The sequence below is a fragment of the Pantherophis guttatus genome, chromosome 2 (assembly GCF_059756535.1).
Source record: "Pantherophis guttatus breed Tessera chromosome 2, ASM5975653v1, whole genome shotgun sequence".
Lineage (NCBI taxonomy): Eukaryota > Metazoa > Chordata > Lepidosauria > Squamata > Colubridae > Pantherophis > Pantherophis guttatus.
Genome location: NC_142064.1, coordinates 218,736,063 through 218,755,271, shown reverse-complemented (window position 1 = coordinate 218,755,271; position 19,209 = coordinate 218,736,063). Strand labels below are relative to the sequence as shown.

Genomic DNA, 19,209 nt, shown 5'->3' with positions numbered 1-19,209 from the left:
CCTCATAGTCAAAGCAATACTGCTACAATAGATTGTGCTGCTGGTTGGTTGGTCTGCAGAGGACACGAAAGCGAAGTCTCAAGGAAAGAGTATAGAAATTATGCCTGGCTTCAACACAGTAAAGAGAAATTGTGGGACGTAAACTGCAGCACATCTGAGAGACACCAGGCTCTGACCCAGATTCATTTGATAGAAACAAGTATGTATCGCTGTAGCAAATCCTTTGTGTAAAATGGTTTATTTTAAAGGAAATAAATCTGTTATCTGTTGTGAGATTCCTAAGGCTAATACTTATTTGAAACATGTTATTTGATTATAACAAAACAACGTGAATCCTAGCTTAATTAGTATGCCAGTGGCTAAAATCTGCAAATGTTTTCTTCTATTTATTGCCTGAACGTGGCCATTTGTATGAAGCTAGTCTTTCTGTTGCAGTGAATGTTTATTGAATTTTGTAGCAAGGTCTCATGCTGTTCGGTCTTGTGCTCCTCCTCCTCCTACATTTCACGGCTTGGTGCCTCCCCTTTAACAATCTCCTTCAGCACAGAATCATCTGGATACAGGCAGGTGTCTGTTAAGAAGGCGTCGCGTCTGTCGGATTGTGTAAAGTCTAATTTATGAATAGCATACTTAATACTGTGATGATTTTTAACTGATTTTTAATGCCACATTAGGGTTTTTGTTATATTATAACAAAAATACTAGAATGGACCAATTGCTTTACAAGTGCTGCTGATTTATGATTATGTGAGTATCTGTTACTATGGTGACTTTAGGAGCTTCTTAATTTATTTCAAGATATTTGTTTTGAAGTTTGGGTATCTTCTATGTGAATATATACAGACCAAGAATAGGGCAGATAGTTGTGCCTCTGAATTACATGGTATTCTAGCTGGCTGATACTATACTGTACTGTACTTTATTCATCAAGTTCAGTTGTACATTTCTTGGTATTCTTTTTAAATTGATTCTGAATGAAAGTTGTGTCTCTTTGTGTATATAGTCTTTTTTTTTCCTAGTAAAAGCTGCATTACAGGTAGATCTCCCTTAATGACTATCATGTTTAGCAACCACTCGAAGTTATGACAGCACTGAAAAAGTGACTTTACAACCAGTCCTCCCACTTACGACTTTCAAAGCATCTCCACAATCACTGATCAAGCTTTGGGTGCTTCACAACCAGCAGGAGTTTAAAACCATCACAACATCCCACAGTCACATGATTGCCATTTGCACACTTCACAGCCTGCTTCTGAACATCAGACTCAGTGGTGAAGCTGGCGGTAAAATTGCAAGTCACAGTCATGTGATGTTAACAACTATGTTGCTTAGTGATAGAGTTGCTGATCCCAATTGTCATTAAGTGAGAACTACCTGTATTTAAAGAAGCATAATCAACCTAGATCATTTTTCTCAAGGGGATATATGTTCTGCTAATCTTTTCCTTTTGTTACTGAAGGCTACAAAAGTACAATTTTTTGCAAACTTACAATGGGATACTATCCACTAAATAAATCTAAATCTAAAATAATTTATTTATGCATTGTTTAAATTTAGAAGACTGCTGAACACATAGCAACTCTGGGAGGCACACAAATGAAAAACAAAACTCAAATATATTAATAACTAAAATACATAAATTAAAAATTGCTATGATAAGGGGGGGGGGACAAATAAACCACAAATGTACTAAACATCTCATGCCATGGCAGTTACATCTCTGTCTAGCCCAGAGCCTGGGGAAAAGGCAAATGTTCAGGGTTGTTCAAACTTCTGGGGTGATTTAGTATTTTTAATTTCAGTTGCTTTCCAAATATTGTGATGAATATGCTGTGTTTTACTGTATTGACATTAAAGATTTTGATAAATTTTACTTTGGTTTCATAATCACATCATTTTCGAGGTTTTAATGCATTCAGCAGTGAATTCTGACTGAACTCCTTCAGCAGGTAAAAATGCAATCACATTGTGTTGTTCAAAGTGTACGGATGAATATTCACTGCAGGCTTCCAGTTCATTAATAGTAGCAACATCAACAATAACAACCTTTTCTTTCTGCCAACTGAAGTGAAATAACAAATGTTAGAGAACACACCAGAACTTCTGGAGAACATCAGTCTTGCCCTTATAATGCTGGAGGCATTACTTTTCTTTCAACCTTCTTAACCCAGAACGATTAATGATGATACTTACAAGATTGGAAAATGAGAGCCAGTGCTATTAATATACTCATATAAGGAAATTATTACGGAGAATCTACAAAGGTGGATATTTATGAACTCTGTATCTAAATGGATAAAATGGGAGCAAGGAAAATACTGTTTAGATCCTGAAGACTGTTATAAAAATGCATACTGATAGACAATCTTCTCTTAGTTGTCATAAGATATAGAATAATAGTGTGCCCAGAGCATGATTCTGCTTTAAGAGCAAGTTTGTCTCTTCAGATTTTTAATCTTTTGAACACCTGTCTGATCAGTTTCATGTACAAAAAAATGCATCTACATTCTACTTTTCCAAGTTCAGAATTCCACTATGACATTAAGTATGTAGCCTACAACATAAACAACATCCAAAAATACTTTGAAATCAGCTCCATAGCTAATTGAACATTTAGAAAACTCTTGTGTATCTCTTTAGATGTCTCCATTTTTTTTCTTCTTGTAAGAACTATTGGCAATGACACCTTCAGTGTATCTTTTTTACGGATTTCTCATCCTTCATGGACACTTTTCACATTCAGGTGGCCTACTTTCTATTTGAACATGCAGTCCACTTTTCTGAAATTAGTATACAGCTCTTACTAATTACTAATTACTAATATTAGTAATTAGGAACTAATTACTAATATTATGATTTATATTATTAATATTATAATATCCTGCATATTATAAACAGAATGATAACATGGTTGCTTTCTCCCAAGATTCAGGATTAGGGATTTCAGACGCTCTTGTTCCTTCACCCATCTTCTAACCAATGGTGTCAGCAAAAGAGGGCAGGAATTTGTTGGAACTGACAAGAGTTAGAATTCCATTAGCTGTCAGAGTAGCTGAAATCTCTCATTATCACTGTCACAATGCTTCTTTGAGAGTTTGGTTAACTGACATAGAAAGATTTCATTGGTATAATCTTTACACAAAGAGATTATTATAATATATAAAAACTGGAATTGGGATGAATGGACATGCATGGGCAACACTTTTGATGGAACTGGCCACAGAGTCAAGCAGAAGTGAGCACACATGCAAACAGCTGGGGATAATTTCAAAAGCAGCCACAAAGGCTTTCTAAAGGACAAGGCTGCTTGAGGAGAGCTGCTAAACTAATGGTGACAAGCCTCATGAAGCCTGAAGTATTTGAATACTTCAGGTAGTATGCATTATCTACATTCTCTCCACCACACACCTACATTCTAAGGAGCTATGTGTGATGTGGTAAGTGAGAGATGTAACTCTGGACTGAACTGCATTCTACAGATTCAGCAGTACTTTGCCAAAAATAATGCAGAGCCTTGTGGATTTAATAAGCATCTACTAATTTATGGAGATAATCTACCCAAATATCGGTAGGTAGTCCTTGACTTAAAAGTGTTGAGTTATGATGGACCGTCAAAATGATACAACCCAGATTCAAAGTTCCAAAGGCTGTCCCTTCCTCCTCATGATTACATTTTGCATACTTGACAACTGGCATGTTGTTTACAGTATCCTGTGGTCATGTGACTACAATTGACTTCTTTTTTTTTTTTTTTTGCTGGAAACTGAAATCACAATAACCACCCATGGTGGACAATGAGTTTAAGTAAGGACTGCAGTATTTGCTTAACAACCACCACAAAAATGTTGTAAAATCAGATCAATCACATAATGACCCGCTTAATGACCCACAGATCTATGACCATAATTTCAGTCTGAATTACAGTTGTAAGTCAGTACTAAACTTCATAACAAAGGAAAATTTGTAAACATCGTCCCATCCTTAAAGGCCATTTTCTTTATGTCCCATGAAGAAAAATGCATTTAGAGTGTGAATGGTTGTATATATTGGACTGATGACTTGTTTAACACATTTAGTATGGAAGGTCCCAATAACTCATCTTGTATAATCTTCTAACACAAGCCTTGAACTGCCTTTTTGCTGATACTTTCTATTGACTTTGGTATCTATTGATTAAATGTTAATGATGGTATGCTTATTTATATCCTCCTCCACATTTTATAATATGTTCAAATGGTAATAACATTCCTTAAAATATGATAATATATTTTTCCATAGATAGTGAAATTAAAGAAATGATGCCACTATTAAATCTAATTTAATTGATGTATATAAAAATATTTCTGGTTTACTCTAAATTTTCCTAATGGTACACTACAACAATAATTCTTGGCCTATTTCTTTATCCTGCCCATTTAGAAAGCTATATTGATTTTTGGAAAAAAAAAACCTGCTTGAGCATGTCTTATGAGTTTTTAAATAGTTTTTATTTTTCTTTAAAACTAAAATAACATCATTTTCTTTATAAAAAAATATGGCTAGGTGGTAGCACTTAGAAGACTTTGTATGCCAGTCAGGGTTAGACCTGGTTAATATTTGGATAGGAGAGTACTAGAAAATACAAGGTCTGTTGGGTGGATTGGAAAGTTGAGAAAACAACCTGGAAAAAAGACCATGGCAAATCCCAAAGATGCTTTTTTTTTCAAGAAGCAACTGGACTTTCTTGTTTTTCTTTGAAGACATTTCACTTCTCATCTAAGAAGTTTCTTCATCTGGATGACTGAGAATCTCCATAGACATTGACCATGGCAAATATTTTCTAACTATTGCTAAGAAAACCTCACTGGCATGCTCACAAAATTCATAGGAGTTAAGCTCAATTCAGCTTGAATATTGCAGAGAAGGAAACTCACAATTCTAGCATTCAAATAATCTCTGATGCTCAATGTGACTTGGGCAGAATAGAGTTCAGGTAAGATGACCAATGCTCTTTCCTATTCCTTGAGGGGAAGGGGGATTATCTCTGAAATCCAAGCAAAGGAACTTTTCAGGAGGTTTTGTCAGGAGAGGCTCTTTCAACCTCTGTGATTCTAATATTCCAGTCTAATATTGGACCTGATTTTATATATCTGTGTACATTTACAGTTTTAATGGGCTAATTTTAACCTAAGGTATTATAAAACATTTATTCACAATAATAGCTAATTTGGTATAAAATGACAAATTTCATTACATAGTATTTGAAAGCAAAGAATTAAATTATTGCCAACATCTCCCGTTGTCTATAATTAGTCCTATACAATACAACTTTACAATACATTTAGTTTCAAATAGTGATGTGATTGATAACTCTGGGTTATCAAAGGAGATCTAGAGTCATTACTTGGCTGGAAAACTACCTATCCTTATCATATGTGCTAGAAGACTCTGAACCAGAGGTGGTATTCAGCAGGTTCTAACCAGTTCTGGAGAACTGGTAGCGGAAATGTTGAGTAGTTCAGAGAACCGGTAAATACCACGTCTGACTGGCCCCATCCCCATCTATTCTCTGCCTCCTGAGTCCCAGCTGATCGGGAGGAAATGGGGATTTTGCAGTAACCTTCCCCTGGAGTGGGGAGGGAATGGAGATTTTACAGTATCCTTCCCCTGGAGTGGGATGGGAATGGAGATTTTACAATATCCTTCCCTGTCACACCCACCAAGCCATGCCCACAGAACTGGTAGTAAATTTTTTTTAATCCCACCACTGCTCTGAACCATTTAAAAAGTGATCCTAATTATTTTCACAGTCAACAGGAACAACAAATTAGACAAAATGTTTGAAAATGGTATTATAGAAGAAGTACAGTAAAGTACATATTGGTATCCCAAACGCTAATTATACCAAAAGAACTTATTGATAAAATCAGTTTGAATATGAATATGAAGGCAATACAAAAGGCTGTGGTATGGGATCAATGTCCTGTACTATGCTATGTGAGATGCAAGGATTTTTGCCAACTTAGATGGCATCTAAGAATTGGCAACAGAATCACAACTGATTAATCTTTATAACATGCCAGGGTTGTTATGGGTTCTGAAAATTTTCATTTGGACTCCAATTTTTCTAAGGCTTATCAAAAGCTGTGAATTTTTTTTTTTTTTTTTTTTTGCAGTTTTCTGATGTTATCTGGAATACGGATGGTGTCATTCTCAATGCAGAAATTGTTAAAAGGCTCTGTGATTTTGAGTTTTGTTGTACTATGGCACATTGTCTCAGTTTAAGGAATTAAACATGATTCAAAGAAAATAAAAGATATTTTAGAAGCACAAAGTCCTGAAAAATCTAGATTTTCTGCATTCTCTTCTAATTACTCAAGACTATCTTATGAAATGTATTCCTAGCTATGTAGATATTTCAGAATAACTACAATTGCTGACTAACAAACAGGCCCTTGGCATTTTTCTGAAGCAGCTGAATCTGCATTTTTATAACTTAAATATGCTTTAACTAAGGAACTTAATCTCTCCCTTATTATAATGTGCATGTGCCAATTTTTGTGGTGAGTGATGCTTCATGCCTATCCTGCGGGACATGGTGCCATCTTGCTACAGGCTTTGGAAGAAAGATCACAGAAGCCTGTTGAATATTGTATGTCAGCCATTCACTTTCTTCTCTGGAGCAGAATTCTGCCTAGCAAGATTCTTTGCTCATAAAACTTTGACATGCTGTCCAGTCCAATAAATGACCAGAAATAATTGTTCCCCGTGGCTGCTTAATCATGCAGCTGCCAAATTTTCTGTCCATGATGATTAGGATGAATGAATTGTTTTACCTGAACACAAAGTATGGCCATTGTTAGAATTAACACATAAGAAGTTTAAAGAAATAGTGTGAATCAAAGAGATTCTGCTTGCTAAGTTTTACTTACCTAATATGGATACAGATGTAGAATATTTTCTCAAGAATTTATATGCTGCTTATATGCAAACTCAGAGTTTCTATGATGGTTGGTTACAATGTTCTGTCCCACTCATTCGGCCAACTTGTTGGCCCTCTGAGGGACTCTGGATGATGAAGCACTAGAAGAAAATCCTAGAGCCACATTGGAAAAAGACAAAGAATGAACCTGACTGAGCACAAATGAAAGCTCATTTTAGGGATTATATTGTGGTGATAAGAGTGGCAAAATGTAATTATTTTTCCACTCTATATCGCATCCATAGATCCAGCAGCCCTGTTAATATGATTTAGATCTTGTTGGAAATGGACAAGCTACAGAATCATTTGCAGGGCTGCTGTAAGAAATATTCTGGCTATCTGGTGGATAAAGTGTCTTGGATCATCTCAGAATTGGGCTGTGATAGGCAAGTCCCATCAAGGTGACTGAGGCAACATCTTGTGAGGTTAGCTAGGATGAGAACCTGCTACTCCTAAGAAAATTGCCTTTGTGACTGTGAGCTTGATCACCCATCTATTAAATCAGTGGTTTTTCTGGCTGATGCTGCCTAGGAACATGTAGTAATGGTAACCTCCTTAAGGAAGTGGTGGTTCTCCTTGCCTTGAAAGTGGCAGTGCTGCACATTTCAAGAAGTTGAACCCAATAGTCTAGATAATTTTTGACTGGTACTTTAAACTTCCCCTTTTTAGGAGTGTTGAGCTGCACTTTACAGGGACCCAGAAGAAACTTTATTTAGATCCTTTTCAGTTGGGTTTCAGAATAGGTCACAATGTTGAGACTATAGTTAACATGTTTGTTCATAATCTCTAGTGAGATTGTGACTGGGATGATGCAAGTGTCCTAGTTTTTAGTTGCTCAATAGCTTCTGATACCACTGATCATTGCATCAAGTGGCTCCACTATTCTCTGCTTTGCATTTATTTTTCTTTCAGTTTTTCACTATTACCTCACTGCTTTTTTTTTTGCTTTTTTTGCTTTTTGTTCTGTGCTGGTCATTTACTTAAATGAAGGATTTCATCAATGTATCCTGCCAAACTGTCTATGAAGATTAGAATATAGAAGTACTTTTGGTTCTCTGCTTTTCTGTGTGTATGGCTCTAGGAATATTATTGGGAGATCCAGCCGGAAGCATTTGTCATCTGGGATAACTGAAGGCTCTTGTCTTTCTATTTAACATCTAAATGAGACTGCTAGGTGATATAATTCATCAGTCTGGGATCCAGTATCATCACGATGGTGATGATACCCAGACTTGCCAAGTGATGGAGTCAAGGCCTTGACCTAGTGTCTGGTTAGTAAAGACTGAATAGGGAGAGATAGAGTCAGAGTCAACCATATGACGACCACATTTCTGTTGCTATTTTGGTTACTTTGAAGAATTTTCACTTTGAGTCTTGGGATAGCACTTCCCCATTCAGTACTGCATGATCTGTTCTTAAATTTGAAAGTCCTGCTCAAAAGAGCAAGTAATAACTGTAGCTATAAAATCCTTTGCATAGGTCCATCTTGTGCACCAGAAATACCCATTCCTGGACTGGGATGCTTTCCTGATATCAGTTATGACTTGAGTTATGACTACATGTAAACAATTACAATACTGTCTATATGCAGCTACCACTGAAGACATTTGGAAGTTGGAGCTGGTTCACAATACAGTGCCATGAGAAGTAATGGGCATGCCATGTTATGCCCATGCAACATGTCTGCTTTGTGAGCTACACTGCTTGCCAGTTAGTTTCCTGGTGCAATTCAAGGTGCTGATTACCACCTATAAAACCATTCATGGCATAAGGCCTGCTACCTGATGGACTGGCATTGTTTGCATAATCAGAGAAGACCAGAATCTCATGGTCTCATTGATTAAACAATGTCACCTGATGGGGCCCAGAAAATGTGCTTTCTCTGTTGTTGCATCTGCCCTCTGGAATAGCTTCCTGCCAGAGATCCATATGGTTCCCATACTGACCTCATTTAAAAGGTCATTAAAACATGGCCTTGGATTAGAGTGTGTAGTGAGCCTCTTATAGGATAATGTATATTAAGCTGGACATTTATTCTCTTCTGGATGTGCATCTCCTTTGTTATATGGTTTCTGTACAGTTTTACAGTTTTCTGTACAGTGTAATATTCTAAACTGCTCTGAGTCAAAATTGGAGTCAGCTCAGAATTATAATCTGAGTTCGGCAGTTTTATATATTTTAGGTAGACAGGCGGATAGACTGACTCACAGACAGACATTGTAGGATTTTTTTGATCAATTTGGAATTCTTACTAAATAGTTGCTGATCTTACTTCCCAGTTTGTAGGTCACCTTCAATTTTTTTTCCTGGTTCTGTGACATTAAATTGCACCATTAATTCTGGCTGTTTTAGTCTGGACTGCCTGTTTGTGTGCGTATTTAATTGTTTTCTGGATTTTAAATGTCAACCAGTATCTCATTTAGTGGGCAACTACAACAAATGTCATGAATTAAATATATCATTTTATTTATTTATTAAGTTTTTATGGTGCCCATCTCCCTACAAGTTGACTCTGAGCGACGTAAAAACATATAATCTGTAGAGTAACAAGAAGATAGAGGATTTTCATTGTTATTTAAAAATAAAAACTGGGTTGCATTCTGTGAAAGAAGGATTTGGAAAAAAGTATTACCTAAAACAGGGCTGTCAAACTCGTGTCATCACAGCGGCGTCACGTGACAGATCGGGAGTTTTTTCCCCTTTGCTAAACGGGGCGTGGGCATGACGCATCTGGCCCATGGGCCACAAGTTTGACAGCCTGATCTAAATACTATTGTTCTACTCCAAACAGAATTCCAAAGGAAACACCTGCCAGGTTGCTTGTGTCTTTGGTTATCTGAGCTAAGCTGTCTGGTGTCTGTTTTGAACTGAAGGTGGGTGATAGCATCAGAAACACCACAATCAAATGAAAGATTATATTAATATCATAAGAGTTAAGTGATACAGTTTAAAAATTGGGAATAGTTTATATTGCTAACAATCTGACTAGCAATAAAATTCAGCCAACATATAAAAGTATCCATTATGTTGTTATTTGTGTGTAGGGGAATATTTCTGATTCTTCTGTTGGTTAGCTAACCCAAAGATGGTACTGTTTTAATTAGAAATTTCAAGGATCTTGGAATGTTCCAACTCAACTGGAATTCAGTAAGGGGGCTGTCCTTTTAAATTGTTACAGAGTGTGACTGAAAGTTTAGAGGGAAAAATTCTTAATAGTAAAATTAATTTGAAAGTAGAACCTGTTATACCACATTTCAAACAAGGGCTAGACAGCCAAGTCTCAAGAATGCCTTACCTTGGTTGCCTGGCAGAGTTGAGATTTAGTGGTTTTAAAGGGTTTTTTTCCCCCTAAATCTGTGATTCTGTTAGTAATCCAAACCAATATTGTGGTGTATTTCTGATTTAAATTACCATAATTTAATAAGTAACTATTGTATAGTTTCTGATTGAAGTATATTGCTGTTTTAACTGACATTTGAATTGCTGTTTTATGTTGTGTTGCTGTCAACTCCGTCTTTTATTATTAAGATTGTAAACCTAGGGCAGGGATTTTCCTTATTTCTGTACTAAAACTTGTATGCTTTAAATACGATATCTTTGTAAATAAGTAACAAGTAGCAATGTGTATGCAGAGAGTGTACAAAAATAGGTATAAGAGGAGGTTAATTTTTTAAAATATAATGTTGCTTGCTTTTAGTTTTCACTTAAGATGTAGGTGGTGACTCTTGAAAAGGAAGTGGTTTAATATAAATAACTGGAACTTCAGTGAATTCTGCCTTACACTTTTTAAAGCAACATTTAAGCTGCTCATGAATAGACAAATTCAGTTTAATGTAACAAAACCTCTTCTCTGTGTTATTAAAAAGCGTCCTAAGAAAGCCTCAAGGTGACCTATGATTGGTGGTGGAAAACAGGATCTTTGCATCTCTCTAATGGCAACTATGAAAAGTGTACTCTGGTGATTTGGAATGTAAGAGACATAACTAATAGTGTACATTAACTAACATACAAAATGAAATGAAGAACAATAGCTATGTTGTCTGTAAAGCTAAGAGAGAGGGAAAGTATAATAGACCTGAATGAAGGTGGATTGATCTTATATACTTAAGTTTACACAAAAACTGATCTTGAAAATCAATAAAATATAACCCTGCCATGACCTGACATCCATATTAAGTGCCTAACTCAGTACTTAAAATATAATTAACTAACAGCTGTGTGAAAAAACATTGTTGTGATTACCTTCTAAAATACCATTAAGGAAGGTATTTCTGAAAGTAAATTCTTTCTCCAGGTTGGAACTTGAGCTGAAAAGCAATGTGCCCATCTTTCCTTCTCAGATCCTATGTGCGGTACCTACTCTCAATATCATCATTCATGATGAAAACATCATATATGTTAGTTTTGCCTGAAGTAGGCAATCTTTGAACAATCAGGTCTTTGAATTGTATTCAGAAACCTATTCACTGCCTACAAACCAGTGTTAAATGATAGTGGAGCTTCTTACCTGCCATAGAATGGCTGTGCATTGTACAAAAAAAAATGTAGCTTCCGTGCAATCTTTGAAGGAATCTTATATAGAGATAAAGGAAGATGGAAAAGAAGGTACAGGTGTAAGTATGAATGGAAGAGCTGAATTATACATGAGAAAGTATGAATTGGTGTCACATGAATTGGCGTCATCTGTTGTCTGGTGATAGCAATTCATAAGTTAGTGAAAGTTACATATTACCTTTCAGTGAATGGTGAAATATTGAGCTTCCTAATACAGTGAAAAAAAATTACGTTAAAGGATGACTCAGAAGTATGTGGCCTTACAGTGATCGGAAACATGAAGAAAGATGCTACGGGTGGAATGATGAAGTGGCAAAGTTTGTGACTTGAGGGAAAAAAGGAGGAGAATGATAGAAATACATTGTGAATAGAATACATAGAATAGCAAATGTAAAGGAATTTTATCATTCTGGGAATGAAAACAAAATTTCTAAAATATTACAGAATACGAAGAAATGGACATTTTTATGTTATCAAATAAATGATTACTATCTTACATTACTAAAGAGCCATAGTGGCGCAATGGTTAGAATGCAATATTGCAGGCAACCTCTGCCCACAGCCGGAGTTCGATCCTGACCGGCTCAAGATTGACTCAGCCTTCCATCCTTTGAGGACCCAAATTGTTGGGGGCAATATGTTGACTCTGTAAATCGCCCAGAGAGTGCTGTAACTATGGGATGGTGTCTAAATGCTATTGATATCTTCCCCATGAAACTGAGACTCGAAAAGAGAAGTAATGGCAATAATAAGACTCCTTTCACGGTAGTCAATGATAAATGAGACCCCCTTTGAAGAAATGGTAAAAGCAAACAAGTAAATGAGGGTTCATATACCCAGTTTCCAAGATTCTGTAACCTAACCCATGCAATAAAGCAAACAGTAGGATTGTCCAATACACATGCAGCAGAAGTCAATTACTCCTTAAAGAAATAGCACATTTTCCGAATAACATGCAACTGCTGTCATGAAGCTCTGGGAAAGGAATATTTGGCTTAAGAAATTACAGCAGGTACATGACCATGCACGTATGGAAAAAACCATTCAGTTTTTTTCAGTTTTTCCATTCAAAACTGAAATGTTGGACAGCTTTAATCTATAGCCCTATCAATTATTATTTTAGTATCACTCTTAATATTGGCTCAACTGTTGAATCAAAATATCAAAATAAAATAAAGAAAAAATTAAACCATAGTTCTTTATTTTATTCCAGGTTGTCCTCCTGCTTTTCAAATCAATGGTCACATTAAGTCAAGAACAGTGCTGAAAACACGTGGTGAGTTGCAACACAGTGAAAGAAAATCCCAGTTGGCTAAGAAATATCTGTTAAGACCCCAAGGTTTGTATCTCTGTCCTTCTTTATGAATGTGGTTTTTATGTCATGTTTTAAAATATATACACAGTTACAGTGATCTATCAGGTAGTTTTATGTAGTTGCATGAACAAGATAATATAGATGTATCAAATGATTGCAACTAAAGTTCATTATGATATTATAATTATGTAGGGACATTAGGTTTTGTTGGGGTTTTTGGCTCCTTTTAGGAAGTTAATTATGATTACTTTACTGTTAATTTAACTATGTAGGAGAAATTAATTCTGATTCATTAAAATCTATAACTTCCAGGCATTTGCAAATTTATTTATTTATTTATTTATTTATTTATTAGATTTTTTTTATACCGCCCCCTCTCCCGAAGGACTCGGGGCGGTGCACAGCCAAAGTTAAAAACATACAATATAAACAATTAAAATACGTTTAAAACAGAATTAAATCTAAGATGGCTCCACAATTTAAAATGCCTTACCCATACAAATGTATGTGAGCAATACGTTTTCTGAATCTCAGGTAATCAGTAAATAAAATAGAATAAATTATGTTAGGCATGGAAATCCTGTCCTTGTATAAATTTACTTATTTAATTAATTTATGTTAGTGTCCAGATAAAAATGACTCTGTGCAGCCTGAAGAAGAGAAAAATCAACTACCACAAAACAAAACAAATAATAACCAAGGATTGGCATTTCTTTCCATAAAACTTCGAAAAAGAATATCTTACAGTGAGAATCACTTAACCTCTGGCCCAACCTGAGTGAAAACAGTTACATCTTCAGTACATTATAGAAGGCCAAAAGGATCTGGGGTGTTTGGATTAGCCATTGCTTTGATAGATCTGATGTGGCAAGTAGAAGATATGCAAATAACACAGCTCTAGCACCATGAAGGACTTCACAGATAACATCCAGCACCTTGAATTTCACTTGGAAACCTATTAGCAACAAATACAGCTTGCAAAGTAATGGTGTACCCTATTTCTAAAACAAGCCAAAAACTACCCATGCTGCTGTATTCTGGACCAGTGGTAACTTCTGAGGGGACTTCAAGGGCAGACCCACATAAATCTTATTACAATAATCCAAACAGGAGATGAATATATTTATTTTGTCTGGAAGCTGGATGAAACACAAAATTTTATGTATAGAGAAATACAAACAATCTGTTGTAAGTAAATAACAACTTTGAACTCTAGGGAATGTGAACTGGGGAACTCTTGGTGCTTGCTGAGAATAGAAGTTTACTGTATTTGTAACAATGCTGGAAAATATTGTTTCAGGAAGTGATTGAAGGACTAATTAACCTAAGGAGGTAACCCAACTTACAGTAAAACCTCTATTTAATGGACCTTGACTTCAGTTGTGGAAGACAAAATATGCTTATACAAGTAGTCCTCAGTTAACAACCACTTGTTCAGGGATTGTTCAAAGTTACAACAGTGCTGAATGAGTGATACTTACAACTTGAAGTATCGAACAGTCCCAGTACTCCTGTGGTAATTTGAAGGTTGCAAGCCACTCTGGTAAGCAGTTTGCACTCTCAGCACTTTTTTCTCCACCAGCTACAGGGCTCACTGTGGTCATTTGCATACCCTCTGCCACCCAGCAGCAACCATCTCCTGGTCCGTCGCATTTCCATTGTGCCCTAAGGGCCACCCATACAGCCTCATGCACTCTTCCTCTCCCAATAGCAGCCATCCCTCTCCATTGTACTTGTGCCAGCCACTTGTGCATCATCCTCCACCCAGCACCAGCTACTTACCTGAGCACCAGCCTGTTTAAGAGCTGCCAGGAACTTGCAAACTCCTACCAACCCCATTGACTTTGCTTATTGGAAGCTGGCAGGAAGATGTGAGAAGGTTCTCACTTAACAACCTTCAATTGTTGCTTAATAATAACAGCGGGAAGTGCTGGGATTGCCATTGTTAAGCAATCTGATCATGTGACATTGTACTTTATAACTACATCATTTAGAAAGTCTTCCAGAAAAGTAGAATCTATTCCCCAAACAACATGGCTTCCCAAATTAAATTAAAATTAGCAAAATCTCATGAGATTTTGAATTATTTCCTGGGATAGGGAAGTCAGCCATTGGCTTCTTTAAATCTGTGTGTCTCTATTCTTTAAATCTGTGTGTCTCTATTTTGGTGGAAAAATGCCCTGCAAACCATATTTAGATCAAACATTTTCAGAATTGTTTCAGTAAATGGCTAAATCAAATAAAATTTAGCAAGAAAAACAGGCTGCTAATCCTTTAGCAATATGCATTTAGGTAAGGAGACAGAGCAAGAGTCCACACAAACTATATTTGTCACTGTTTCTCTAAATACTTACTGTACTTTTCATTCTTAGTTACTTTTGCCTTATGAAATTATAAATAAATAAATTGAATAAATTGAATAAATAAATAAATAAATGAAATTATGACTCCCTATGAATATCTCTGTGTTCTGAGCAGAGTGATAGGACACAAAAATTCATAAAAATGTGTCAACAGTGCATTTTAATGATATCATTTGGGTTCCAATGAAATCTCTGTATCTGACCTAATGATCAGTCCAGCTCAGCTCAGCCTTGGGACCCATCAGCCCATCAATTTGATTTTCAGTCCAAGCAACTTCTCTCATTAGTGAGGGGCTGAGAACTTGTTCAGTTTCTCCACACTGCTGGGAATTCAAACTGTTGATCCTAGTACAGTTTGGTTCTCATGTTTAGGCATCAACTCTAATTATCTAGTACACGCTTCTTGCTTTTAGCCTTATTGAATTCTTAATAACCTGTTGCATTTCAAACTCTGACCTCAGAGAGATTCTGACAGTAATTTCTATTGACAGAGATTGCCATTTTCAACCATATGTATTGTGAAGACCTTAGTACTATGGGTGATGATTAATGAGAAGTATTTCTCATTCTAATATTCTAAATTTGCTTTCTCACTAGCTTTTGTTGTTATTTTGAATTTTTCTAAAAAATCCAATTGTCATTTGTTCTTGTCCCTCCTTTTGTGTAAATGTCTTCTTTAAAGTCTGCTGTTTTCCAAATTTAAATTCTGAATCCCTGTTCAGTTCACTTATGTTGCCCTTGTTAAGTGAAATATACTTTGACCAGATTACATAAAAGCAGGACATTATGTTTTTTAATGTCTCATTTGCACACCATACAGCATTCTAAAATTTTGAATGCTTAGCATTTTTTCCCCATTAAGCAGGTCAAACCTGAATGAAACACAGGTATTGCAGAGACAAATAATTGCCATTAAGTCTCCTAAGTCACTTTTTCTGTTTCTAGTTGAAGGCTTGGTTAAAGTTGCTTTCAGCTGTAAGAAACAATGAAAACACATGACCTCGTTGCTAGGGGTTACTGCTTGGAGGCTTTTAAAAAGCACTACTTACTTGCAGGCAGGGTGAGAATTTCACATGGATTGCTGTGTTTTGAAAAAAAGACCAACACAGTGGGACTGAAGTGCATATGTGCTTCATTGTTCTCTTCTCCCCGTCACAGACAAGCAGCAGTACATGGCAAGTGCTTTTGTCACAGTAATGTGTTCAAGACTGCAACAAAAGAGGAAGGATATTTAGCATATTGTACTATAAAGAGTTGGGGGGAAGGGAAAAGGAGAAATGATGGGCTGTTTTTAATTTGCCTTTTGAGGTTCCAGAAGAATGAGCATGGGAGGATAAAAAAAAAATCTTTGAAATATTCCATGGCTTTAATGTAATCATATTCAAAATGTTGGGTCACCACTTCTTCAAATGTTCAGCCCTGCATTAACGAGTATGCTAGAAGTTTTGCTAATGGCAATGTCTTTGCACACTGTATATCCTGTTTAGCAACCAGGAAGTGGTCACACTTGTTCTGTCAGAGTTGGAAGATACTAGCTTAACGTGAACTCGTACCACTTCACTTAAAACCAATGTGCTTATACTTGAAAACAACCTAATGTTACATGGCTTCAACTGTTGAAAACGAACAATGTTTCCAGGAGCACTCAACTTTTGTTCTATATTAGCTTTAAAGATGAAAAAGACTTTACTTTTGATTTTGAATTTTTAGTACCTCCAAAACCTGTTCATCTTCAGCCTGCTGGACAGGAGAAGATTCCTCCAGCACCATCTAGGCCTTTACCAGCAGATCCAAAGTCTTCAAGAACTCAAGTGCCTGAAGGAGAAGCCACACATGCCTCAGCAGATATAAGCAGGCTTATTGAAAAATTTGAAGAGATAAGGTAAGAGTGTTTGGTTAATTTTCCTGTCAGAATCTCTTCATTTAAAAAATTTCGTTAAAAAAAAAAAGCTACAATGAAAGTGGAATAGATGAGGCATACAGTCCTTAAATACAGAAAATTGTAGTGATTTGATTATAATAATGACGGTTATTATAATATTTACTAAACTGGGTCATTTTAAATCACCTGGTGGGGTGATTTAAACCTATCTCACAATCAATGTAGGCTTTTAAAAAAATGTGGAATACTTGTTTTCATATAAGTAAAAGTGATTGACTTAACACTTTTTAAAATTCTTAATTTATAATGGGTTATAATATTGATGAGTGGCCAGCCAAGAGTTCATGATAATATATTTCTGTACCCTAAAAGTATGTTCCTGTTTGATCTTTTATTGATATAGTTTGCTTGAACTACATGTTTAGGCATTCTTTTTATCCTATAAAGAATACTTATTTAAAAATTTGCAGACTTGTCAGAAAACTGAGAAGTTATGAATATGTTTATATTATAAATGCCTAGGAAGTGGAGGTTTGTCATGATAGGATAATCTATAGATGCTGGGTTTTGTTTTTATTTTTGGAAGCTAAAAATACATACTCTAACAGCTAATTCCACCGAATGTATTGACTTCCTCAATATAGCTCTTAAGATTCTAAAAAGCCAAATTTGTGGCTTTTATTTGTTCCTTATAAAAACTGTAAACTATGAGTTTAAATATATTTTTATGAATATTCATTGCAAGTTTATATGATTATCCATTCAGATATTCTTAAAAAAAAAGTATAATGCTTTTTAGCTATATTAATTCAAGGCGAAGAATGAGGCTTAGAAAGACAACCGAATATATTTTGGTGCTGATGTAGAAAATTCAGATTCTGTCATTACATTGGTTTAATCAAACCACTGAAAATTTGCTTTAGTAATACTTTAGTAATAAACCACTTTTCCCAATCCAAAATTAGAGGTGGTCCTGGAAACTTAAAAACTTGGTACCATAATCTGTGATAGATTAAAGATTACTTCAATTATTGCTTCTTCACAGTCTATGACTGTGAGGTCCCAAAATCTGTCATATCAATAACCTTGAAACTTTTTCATTTGCAGGCAACCCACACATGTTGGTCAAAGAAATCAGATTAATTTAGTTTTTAAGATGGAACAAGAACCAGATTCTCCTGAACAGCATTGCCCAATTGTCTACGATTTGGTGGCTCCCAGCACTTCAACAAATGAAAATAAAGAGCTGGATGAGAGTGGGCCTAACATCTTGTGTAGTCCTGAAGTGTCTAATACAGACCTAATGAAAATCAAAGAACTAAACATAGATGACACCACAAACACTGAAGAATCTACTAGTGTGCCCATCAGCAAAGCATCTGTGGCAGTGCACAGCCATAAGGACACATCGGTTGAGTTGAATAGGAATGGCAAAATCCCTAACAGAGATAGTGGAATAGACAGTCCTTCTTGTAATGTAGCAGGAGATAATTTTCCAAACGAGGAAGCTACAGAACAGAAAAAAACAACAGGAACTGGGGATCTAGCTGAAATGGACAATGACAAAAAACCTGTCCTGTTTTCTGCCGGGGAACAGAAGAGAGACTCTGCTCAGGATGAAGACAGCGATATAGACGAGGGAAGCAGTGAAGAGCCAGAAATAGCAGAAATCTCCAAGCTGGAATGTGTAGATGTTAACAAGGTATTTTTTTTTAACTTCTGCATTGCTGTTATTTTACTTTCAGCACATTCTAGCATACATAAAGTTGCATTATACTGTCATACATAGTGTATAGACTTAGCTCAGTATTTCTTACTACTTGGCTACTTGTGAGTTTGTCTTTTTTTTTTATTCAAAGCATAGTTCTGATACCATGTTATTAGCTTCCCTTCTCATTCTTTACTAATTCCAGTCAGTATTTTTTGCATATTCTGTGTCTAAGTGACTTTTAGAAATAAAATATATAAGTATTATTGACCAGTACATTTAAGAAACATACATATAAGTAGACTGTTAATAAAATTCTTGTGTATGCCCTGATAGTAGTAGTAGTAGTAGTAGTAGTAGTAGTAGTAGTAGTAATAATAATTATAATAATACATTTCAAAATTTAAGAAAAAAAGACTTTAGCAA

At 35.7% G+C, this 19,209-nt stretch overlaps 1 protein-coding gene across 4 annotated transcripts in view; it reads left to right on the top strand.

Moving 5' to 3' along the window:
- The window catches only part of FGD3 (FYVE, RhoGEF and PH domain containing 3), a 106,243-nt gene that overhangs the window by 51,771 nt on the left and 35,263 nt on the right, over window positions 1–19,209 (top strand). For all 4 annotated transcript variants that reach the window (XM_034437308.3, XM_087887833.1, XM_087887836.1 and 1 more), the window contains 3 exons: window positions 12,729–12,854; window positions 16,904–17,075; window positions 18,183–18,777. In XM_034437308.3, coding sequence (XP_034293199.2) covers window positions 12,729–12,854; window positions 16,904–17,075; window positions 18,183–18,777 — 893 coding nt within the window. The remainder of the gene's footprint in view (window positions 1–12,728; window positions 12,855–16,903; window positions 17,076–18,182; window positions 18,778–19,209) is intronic.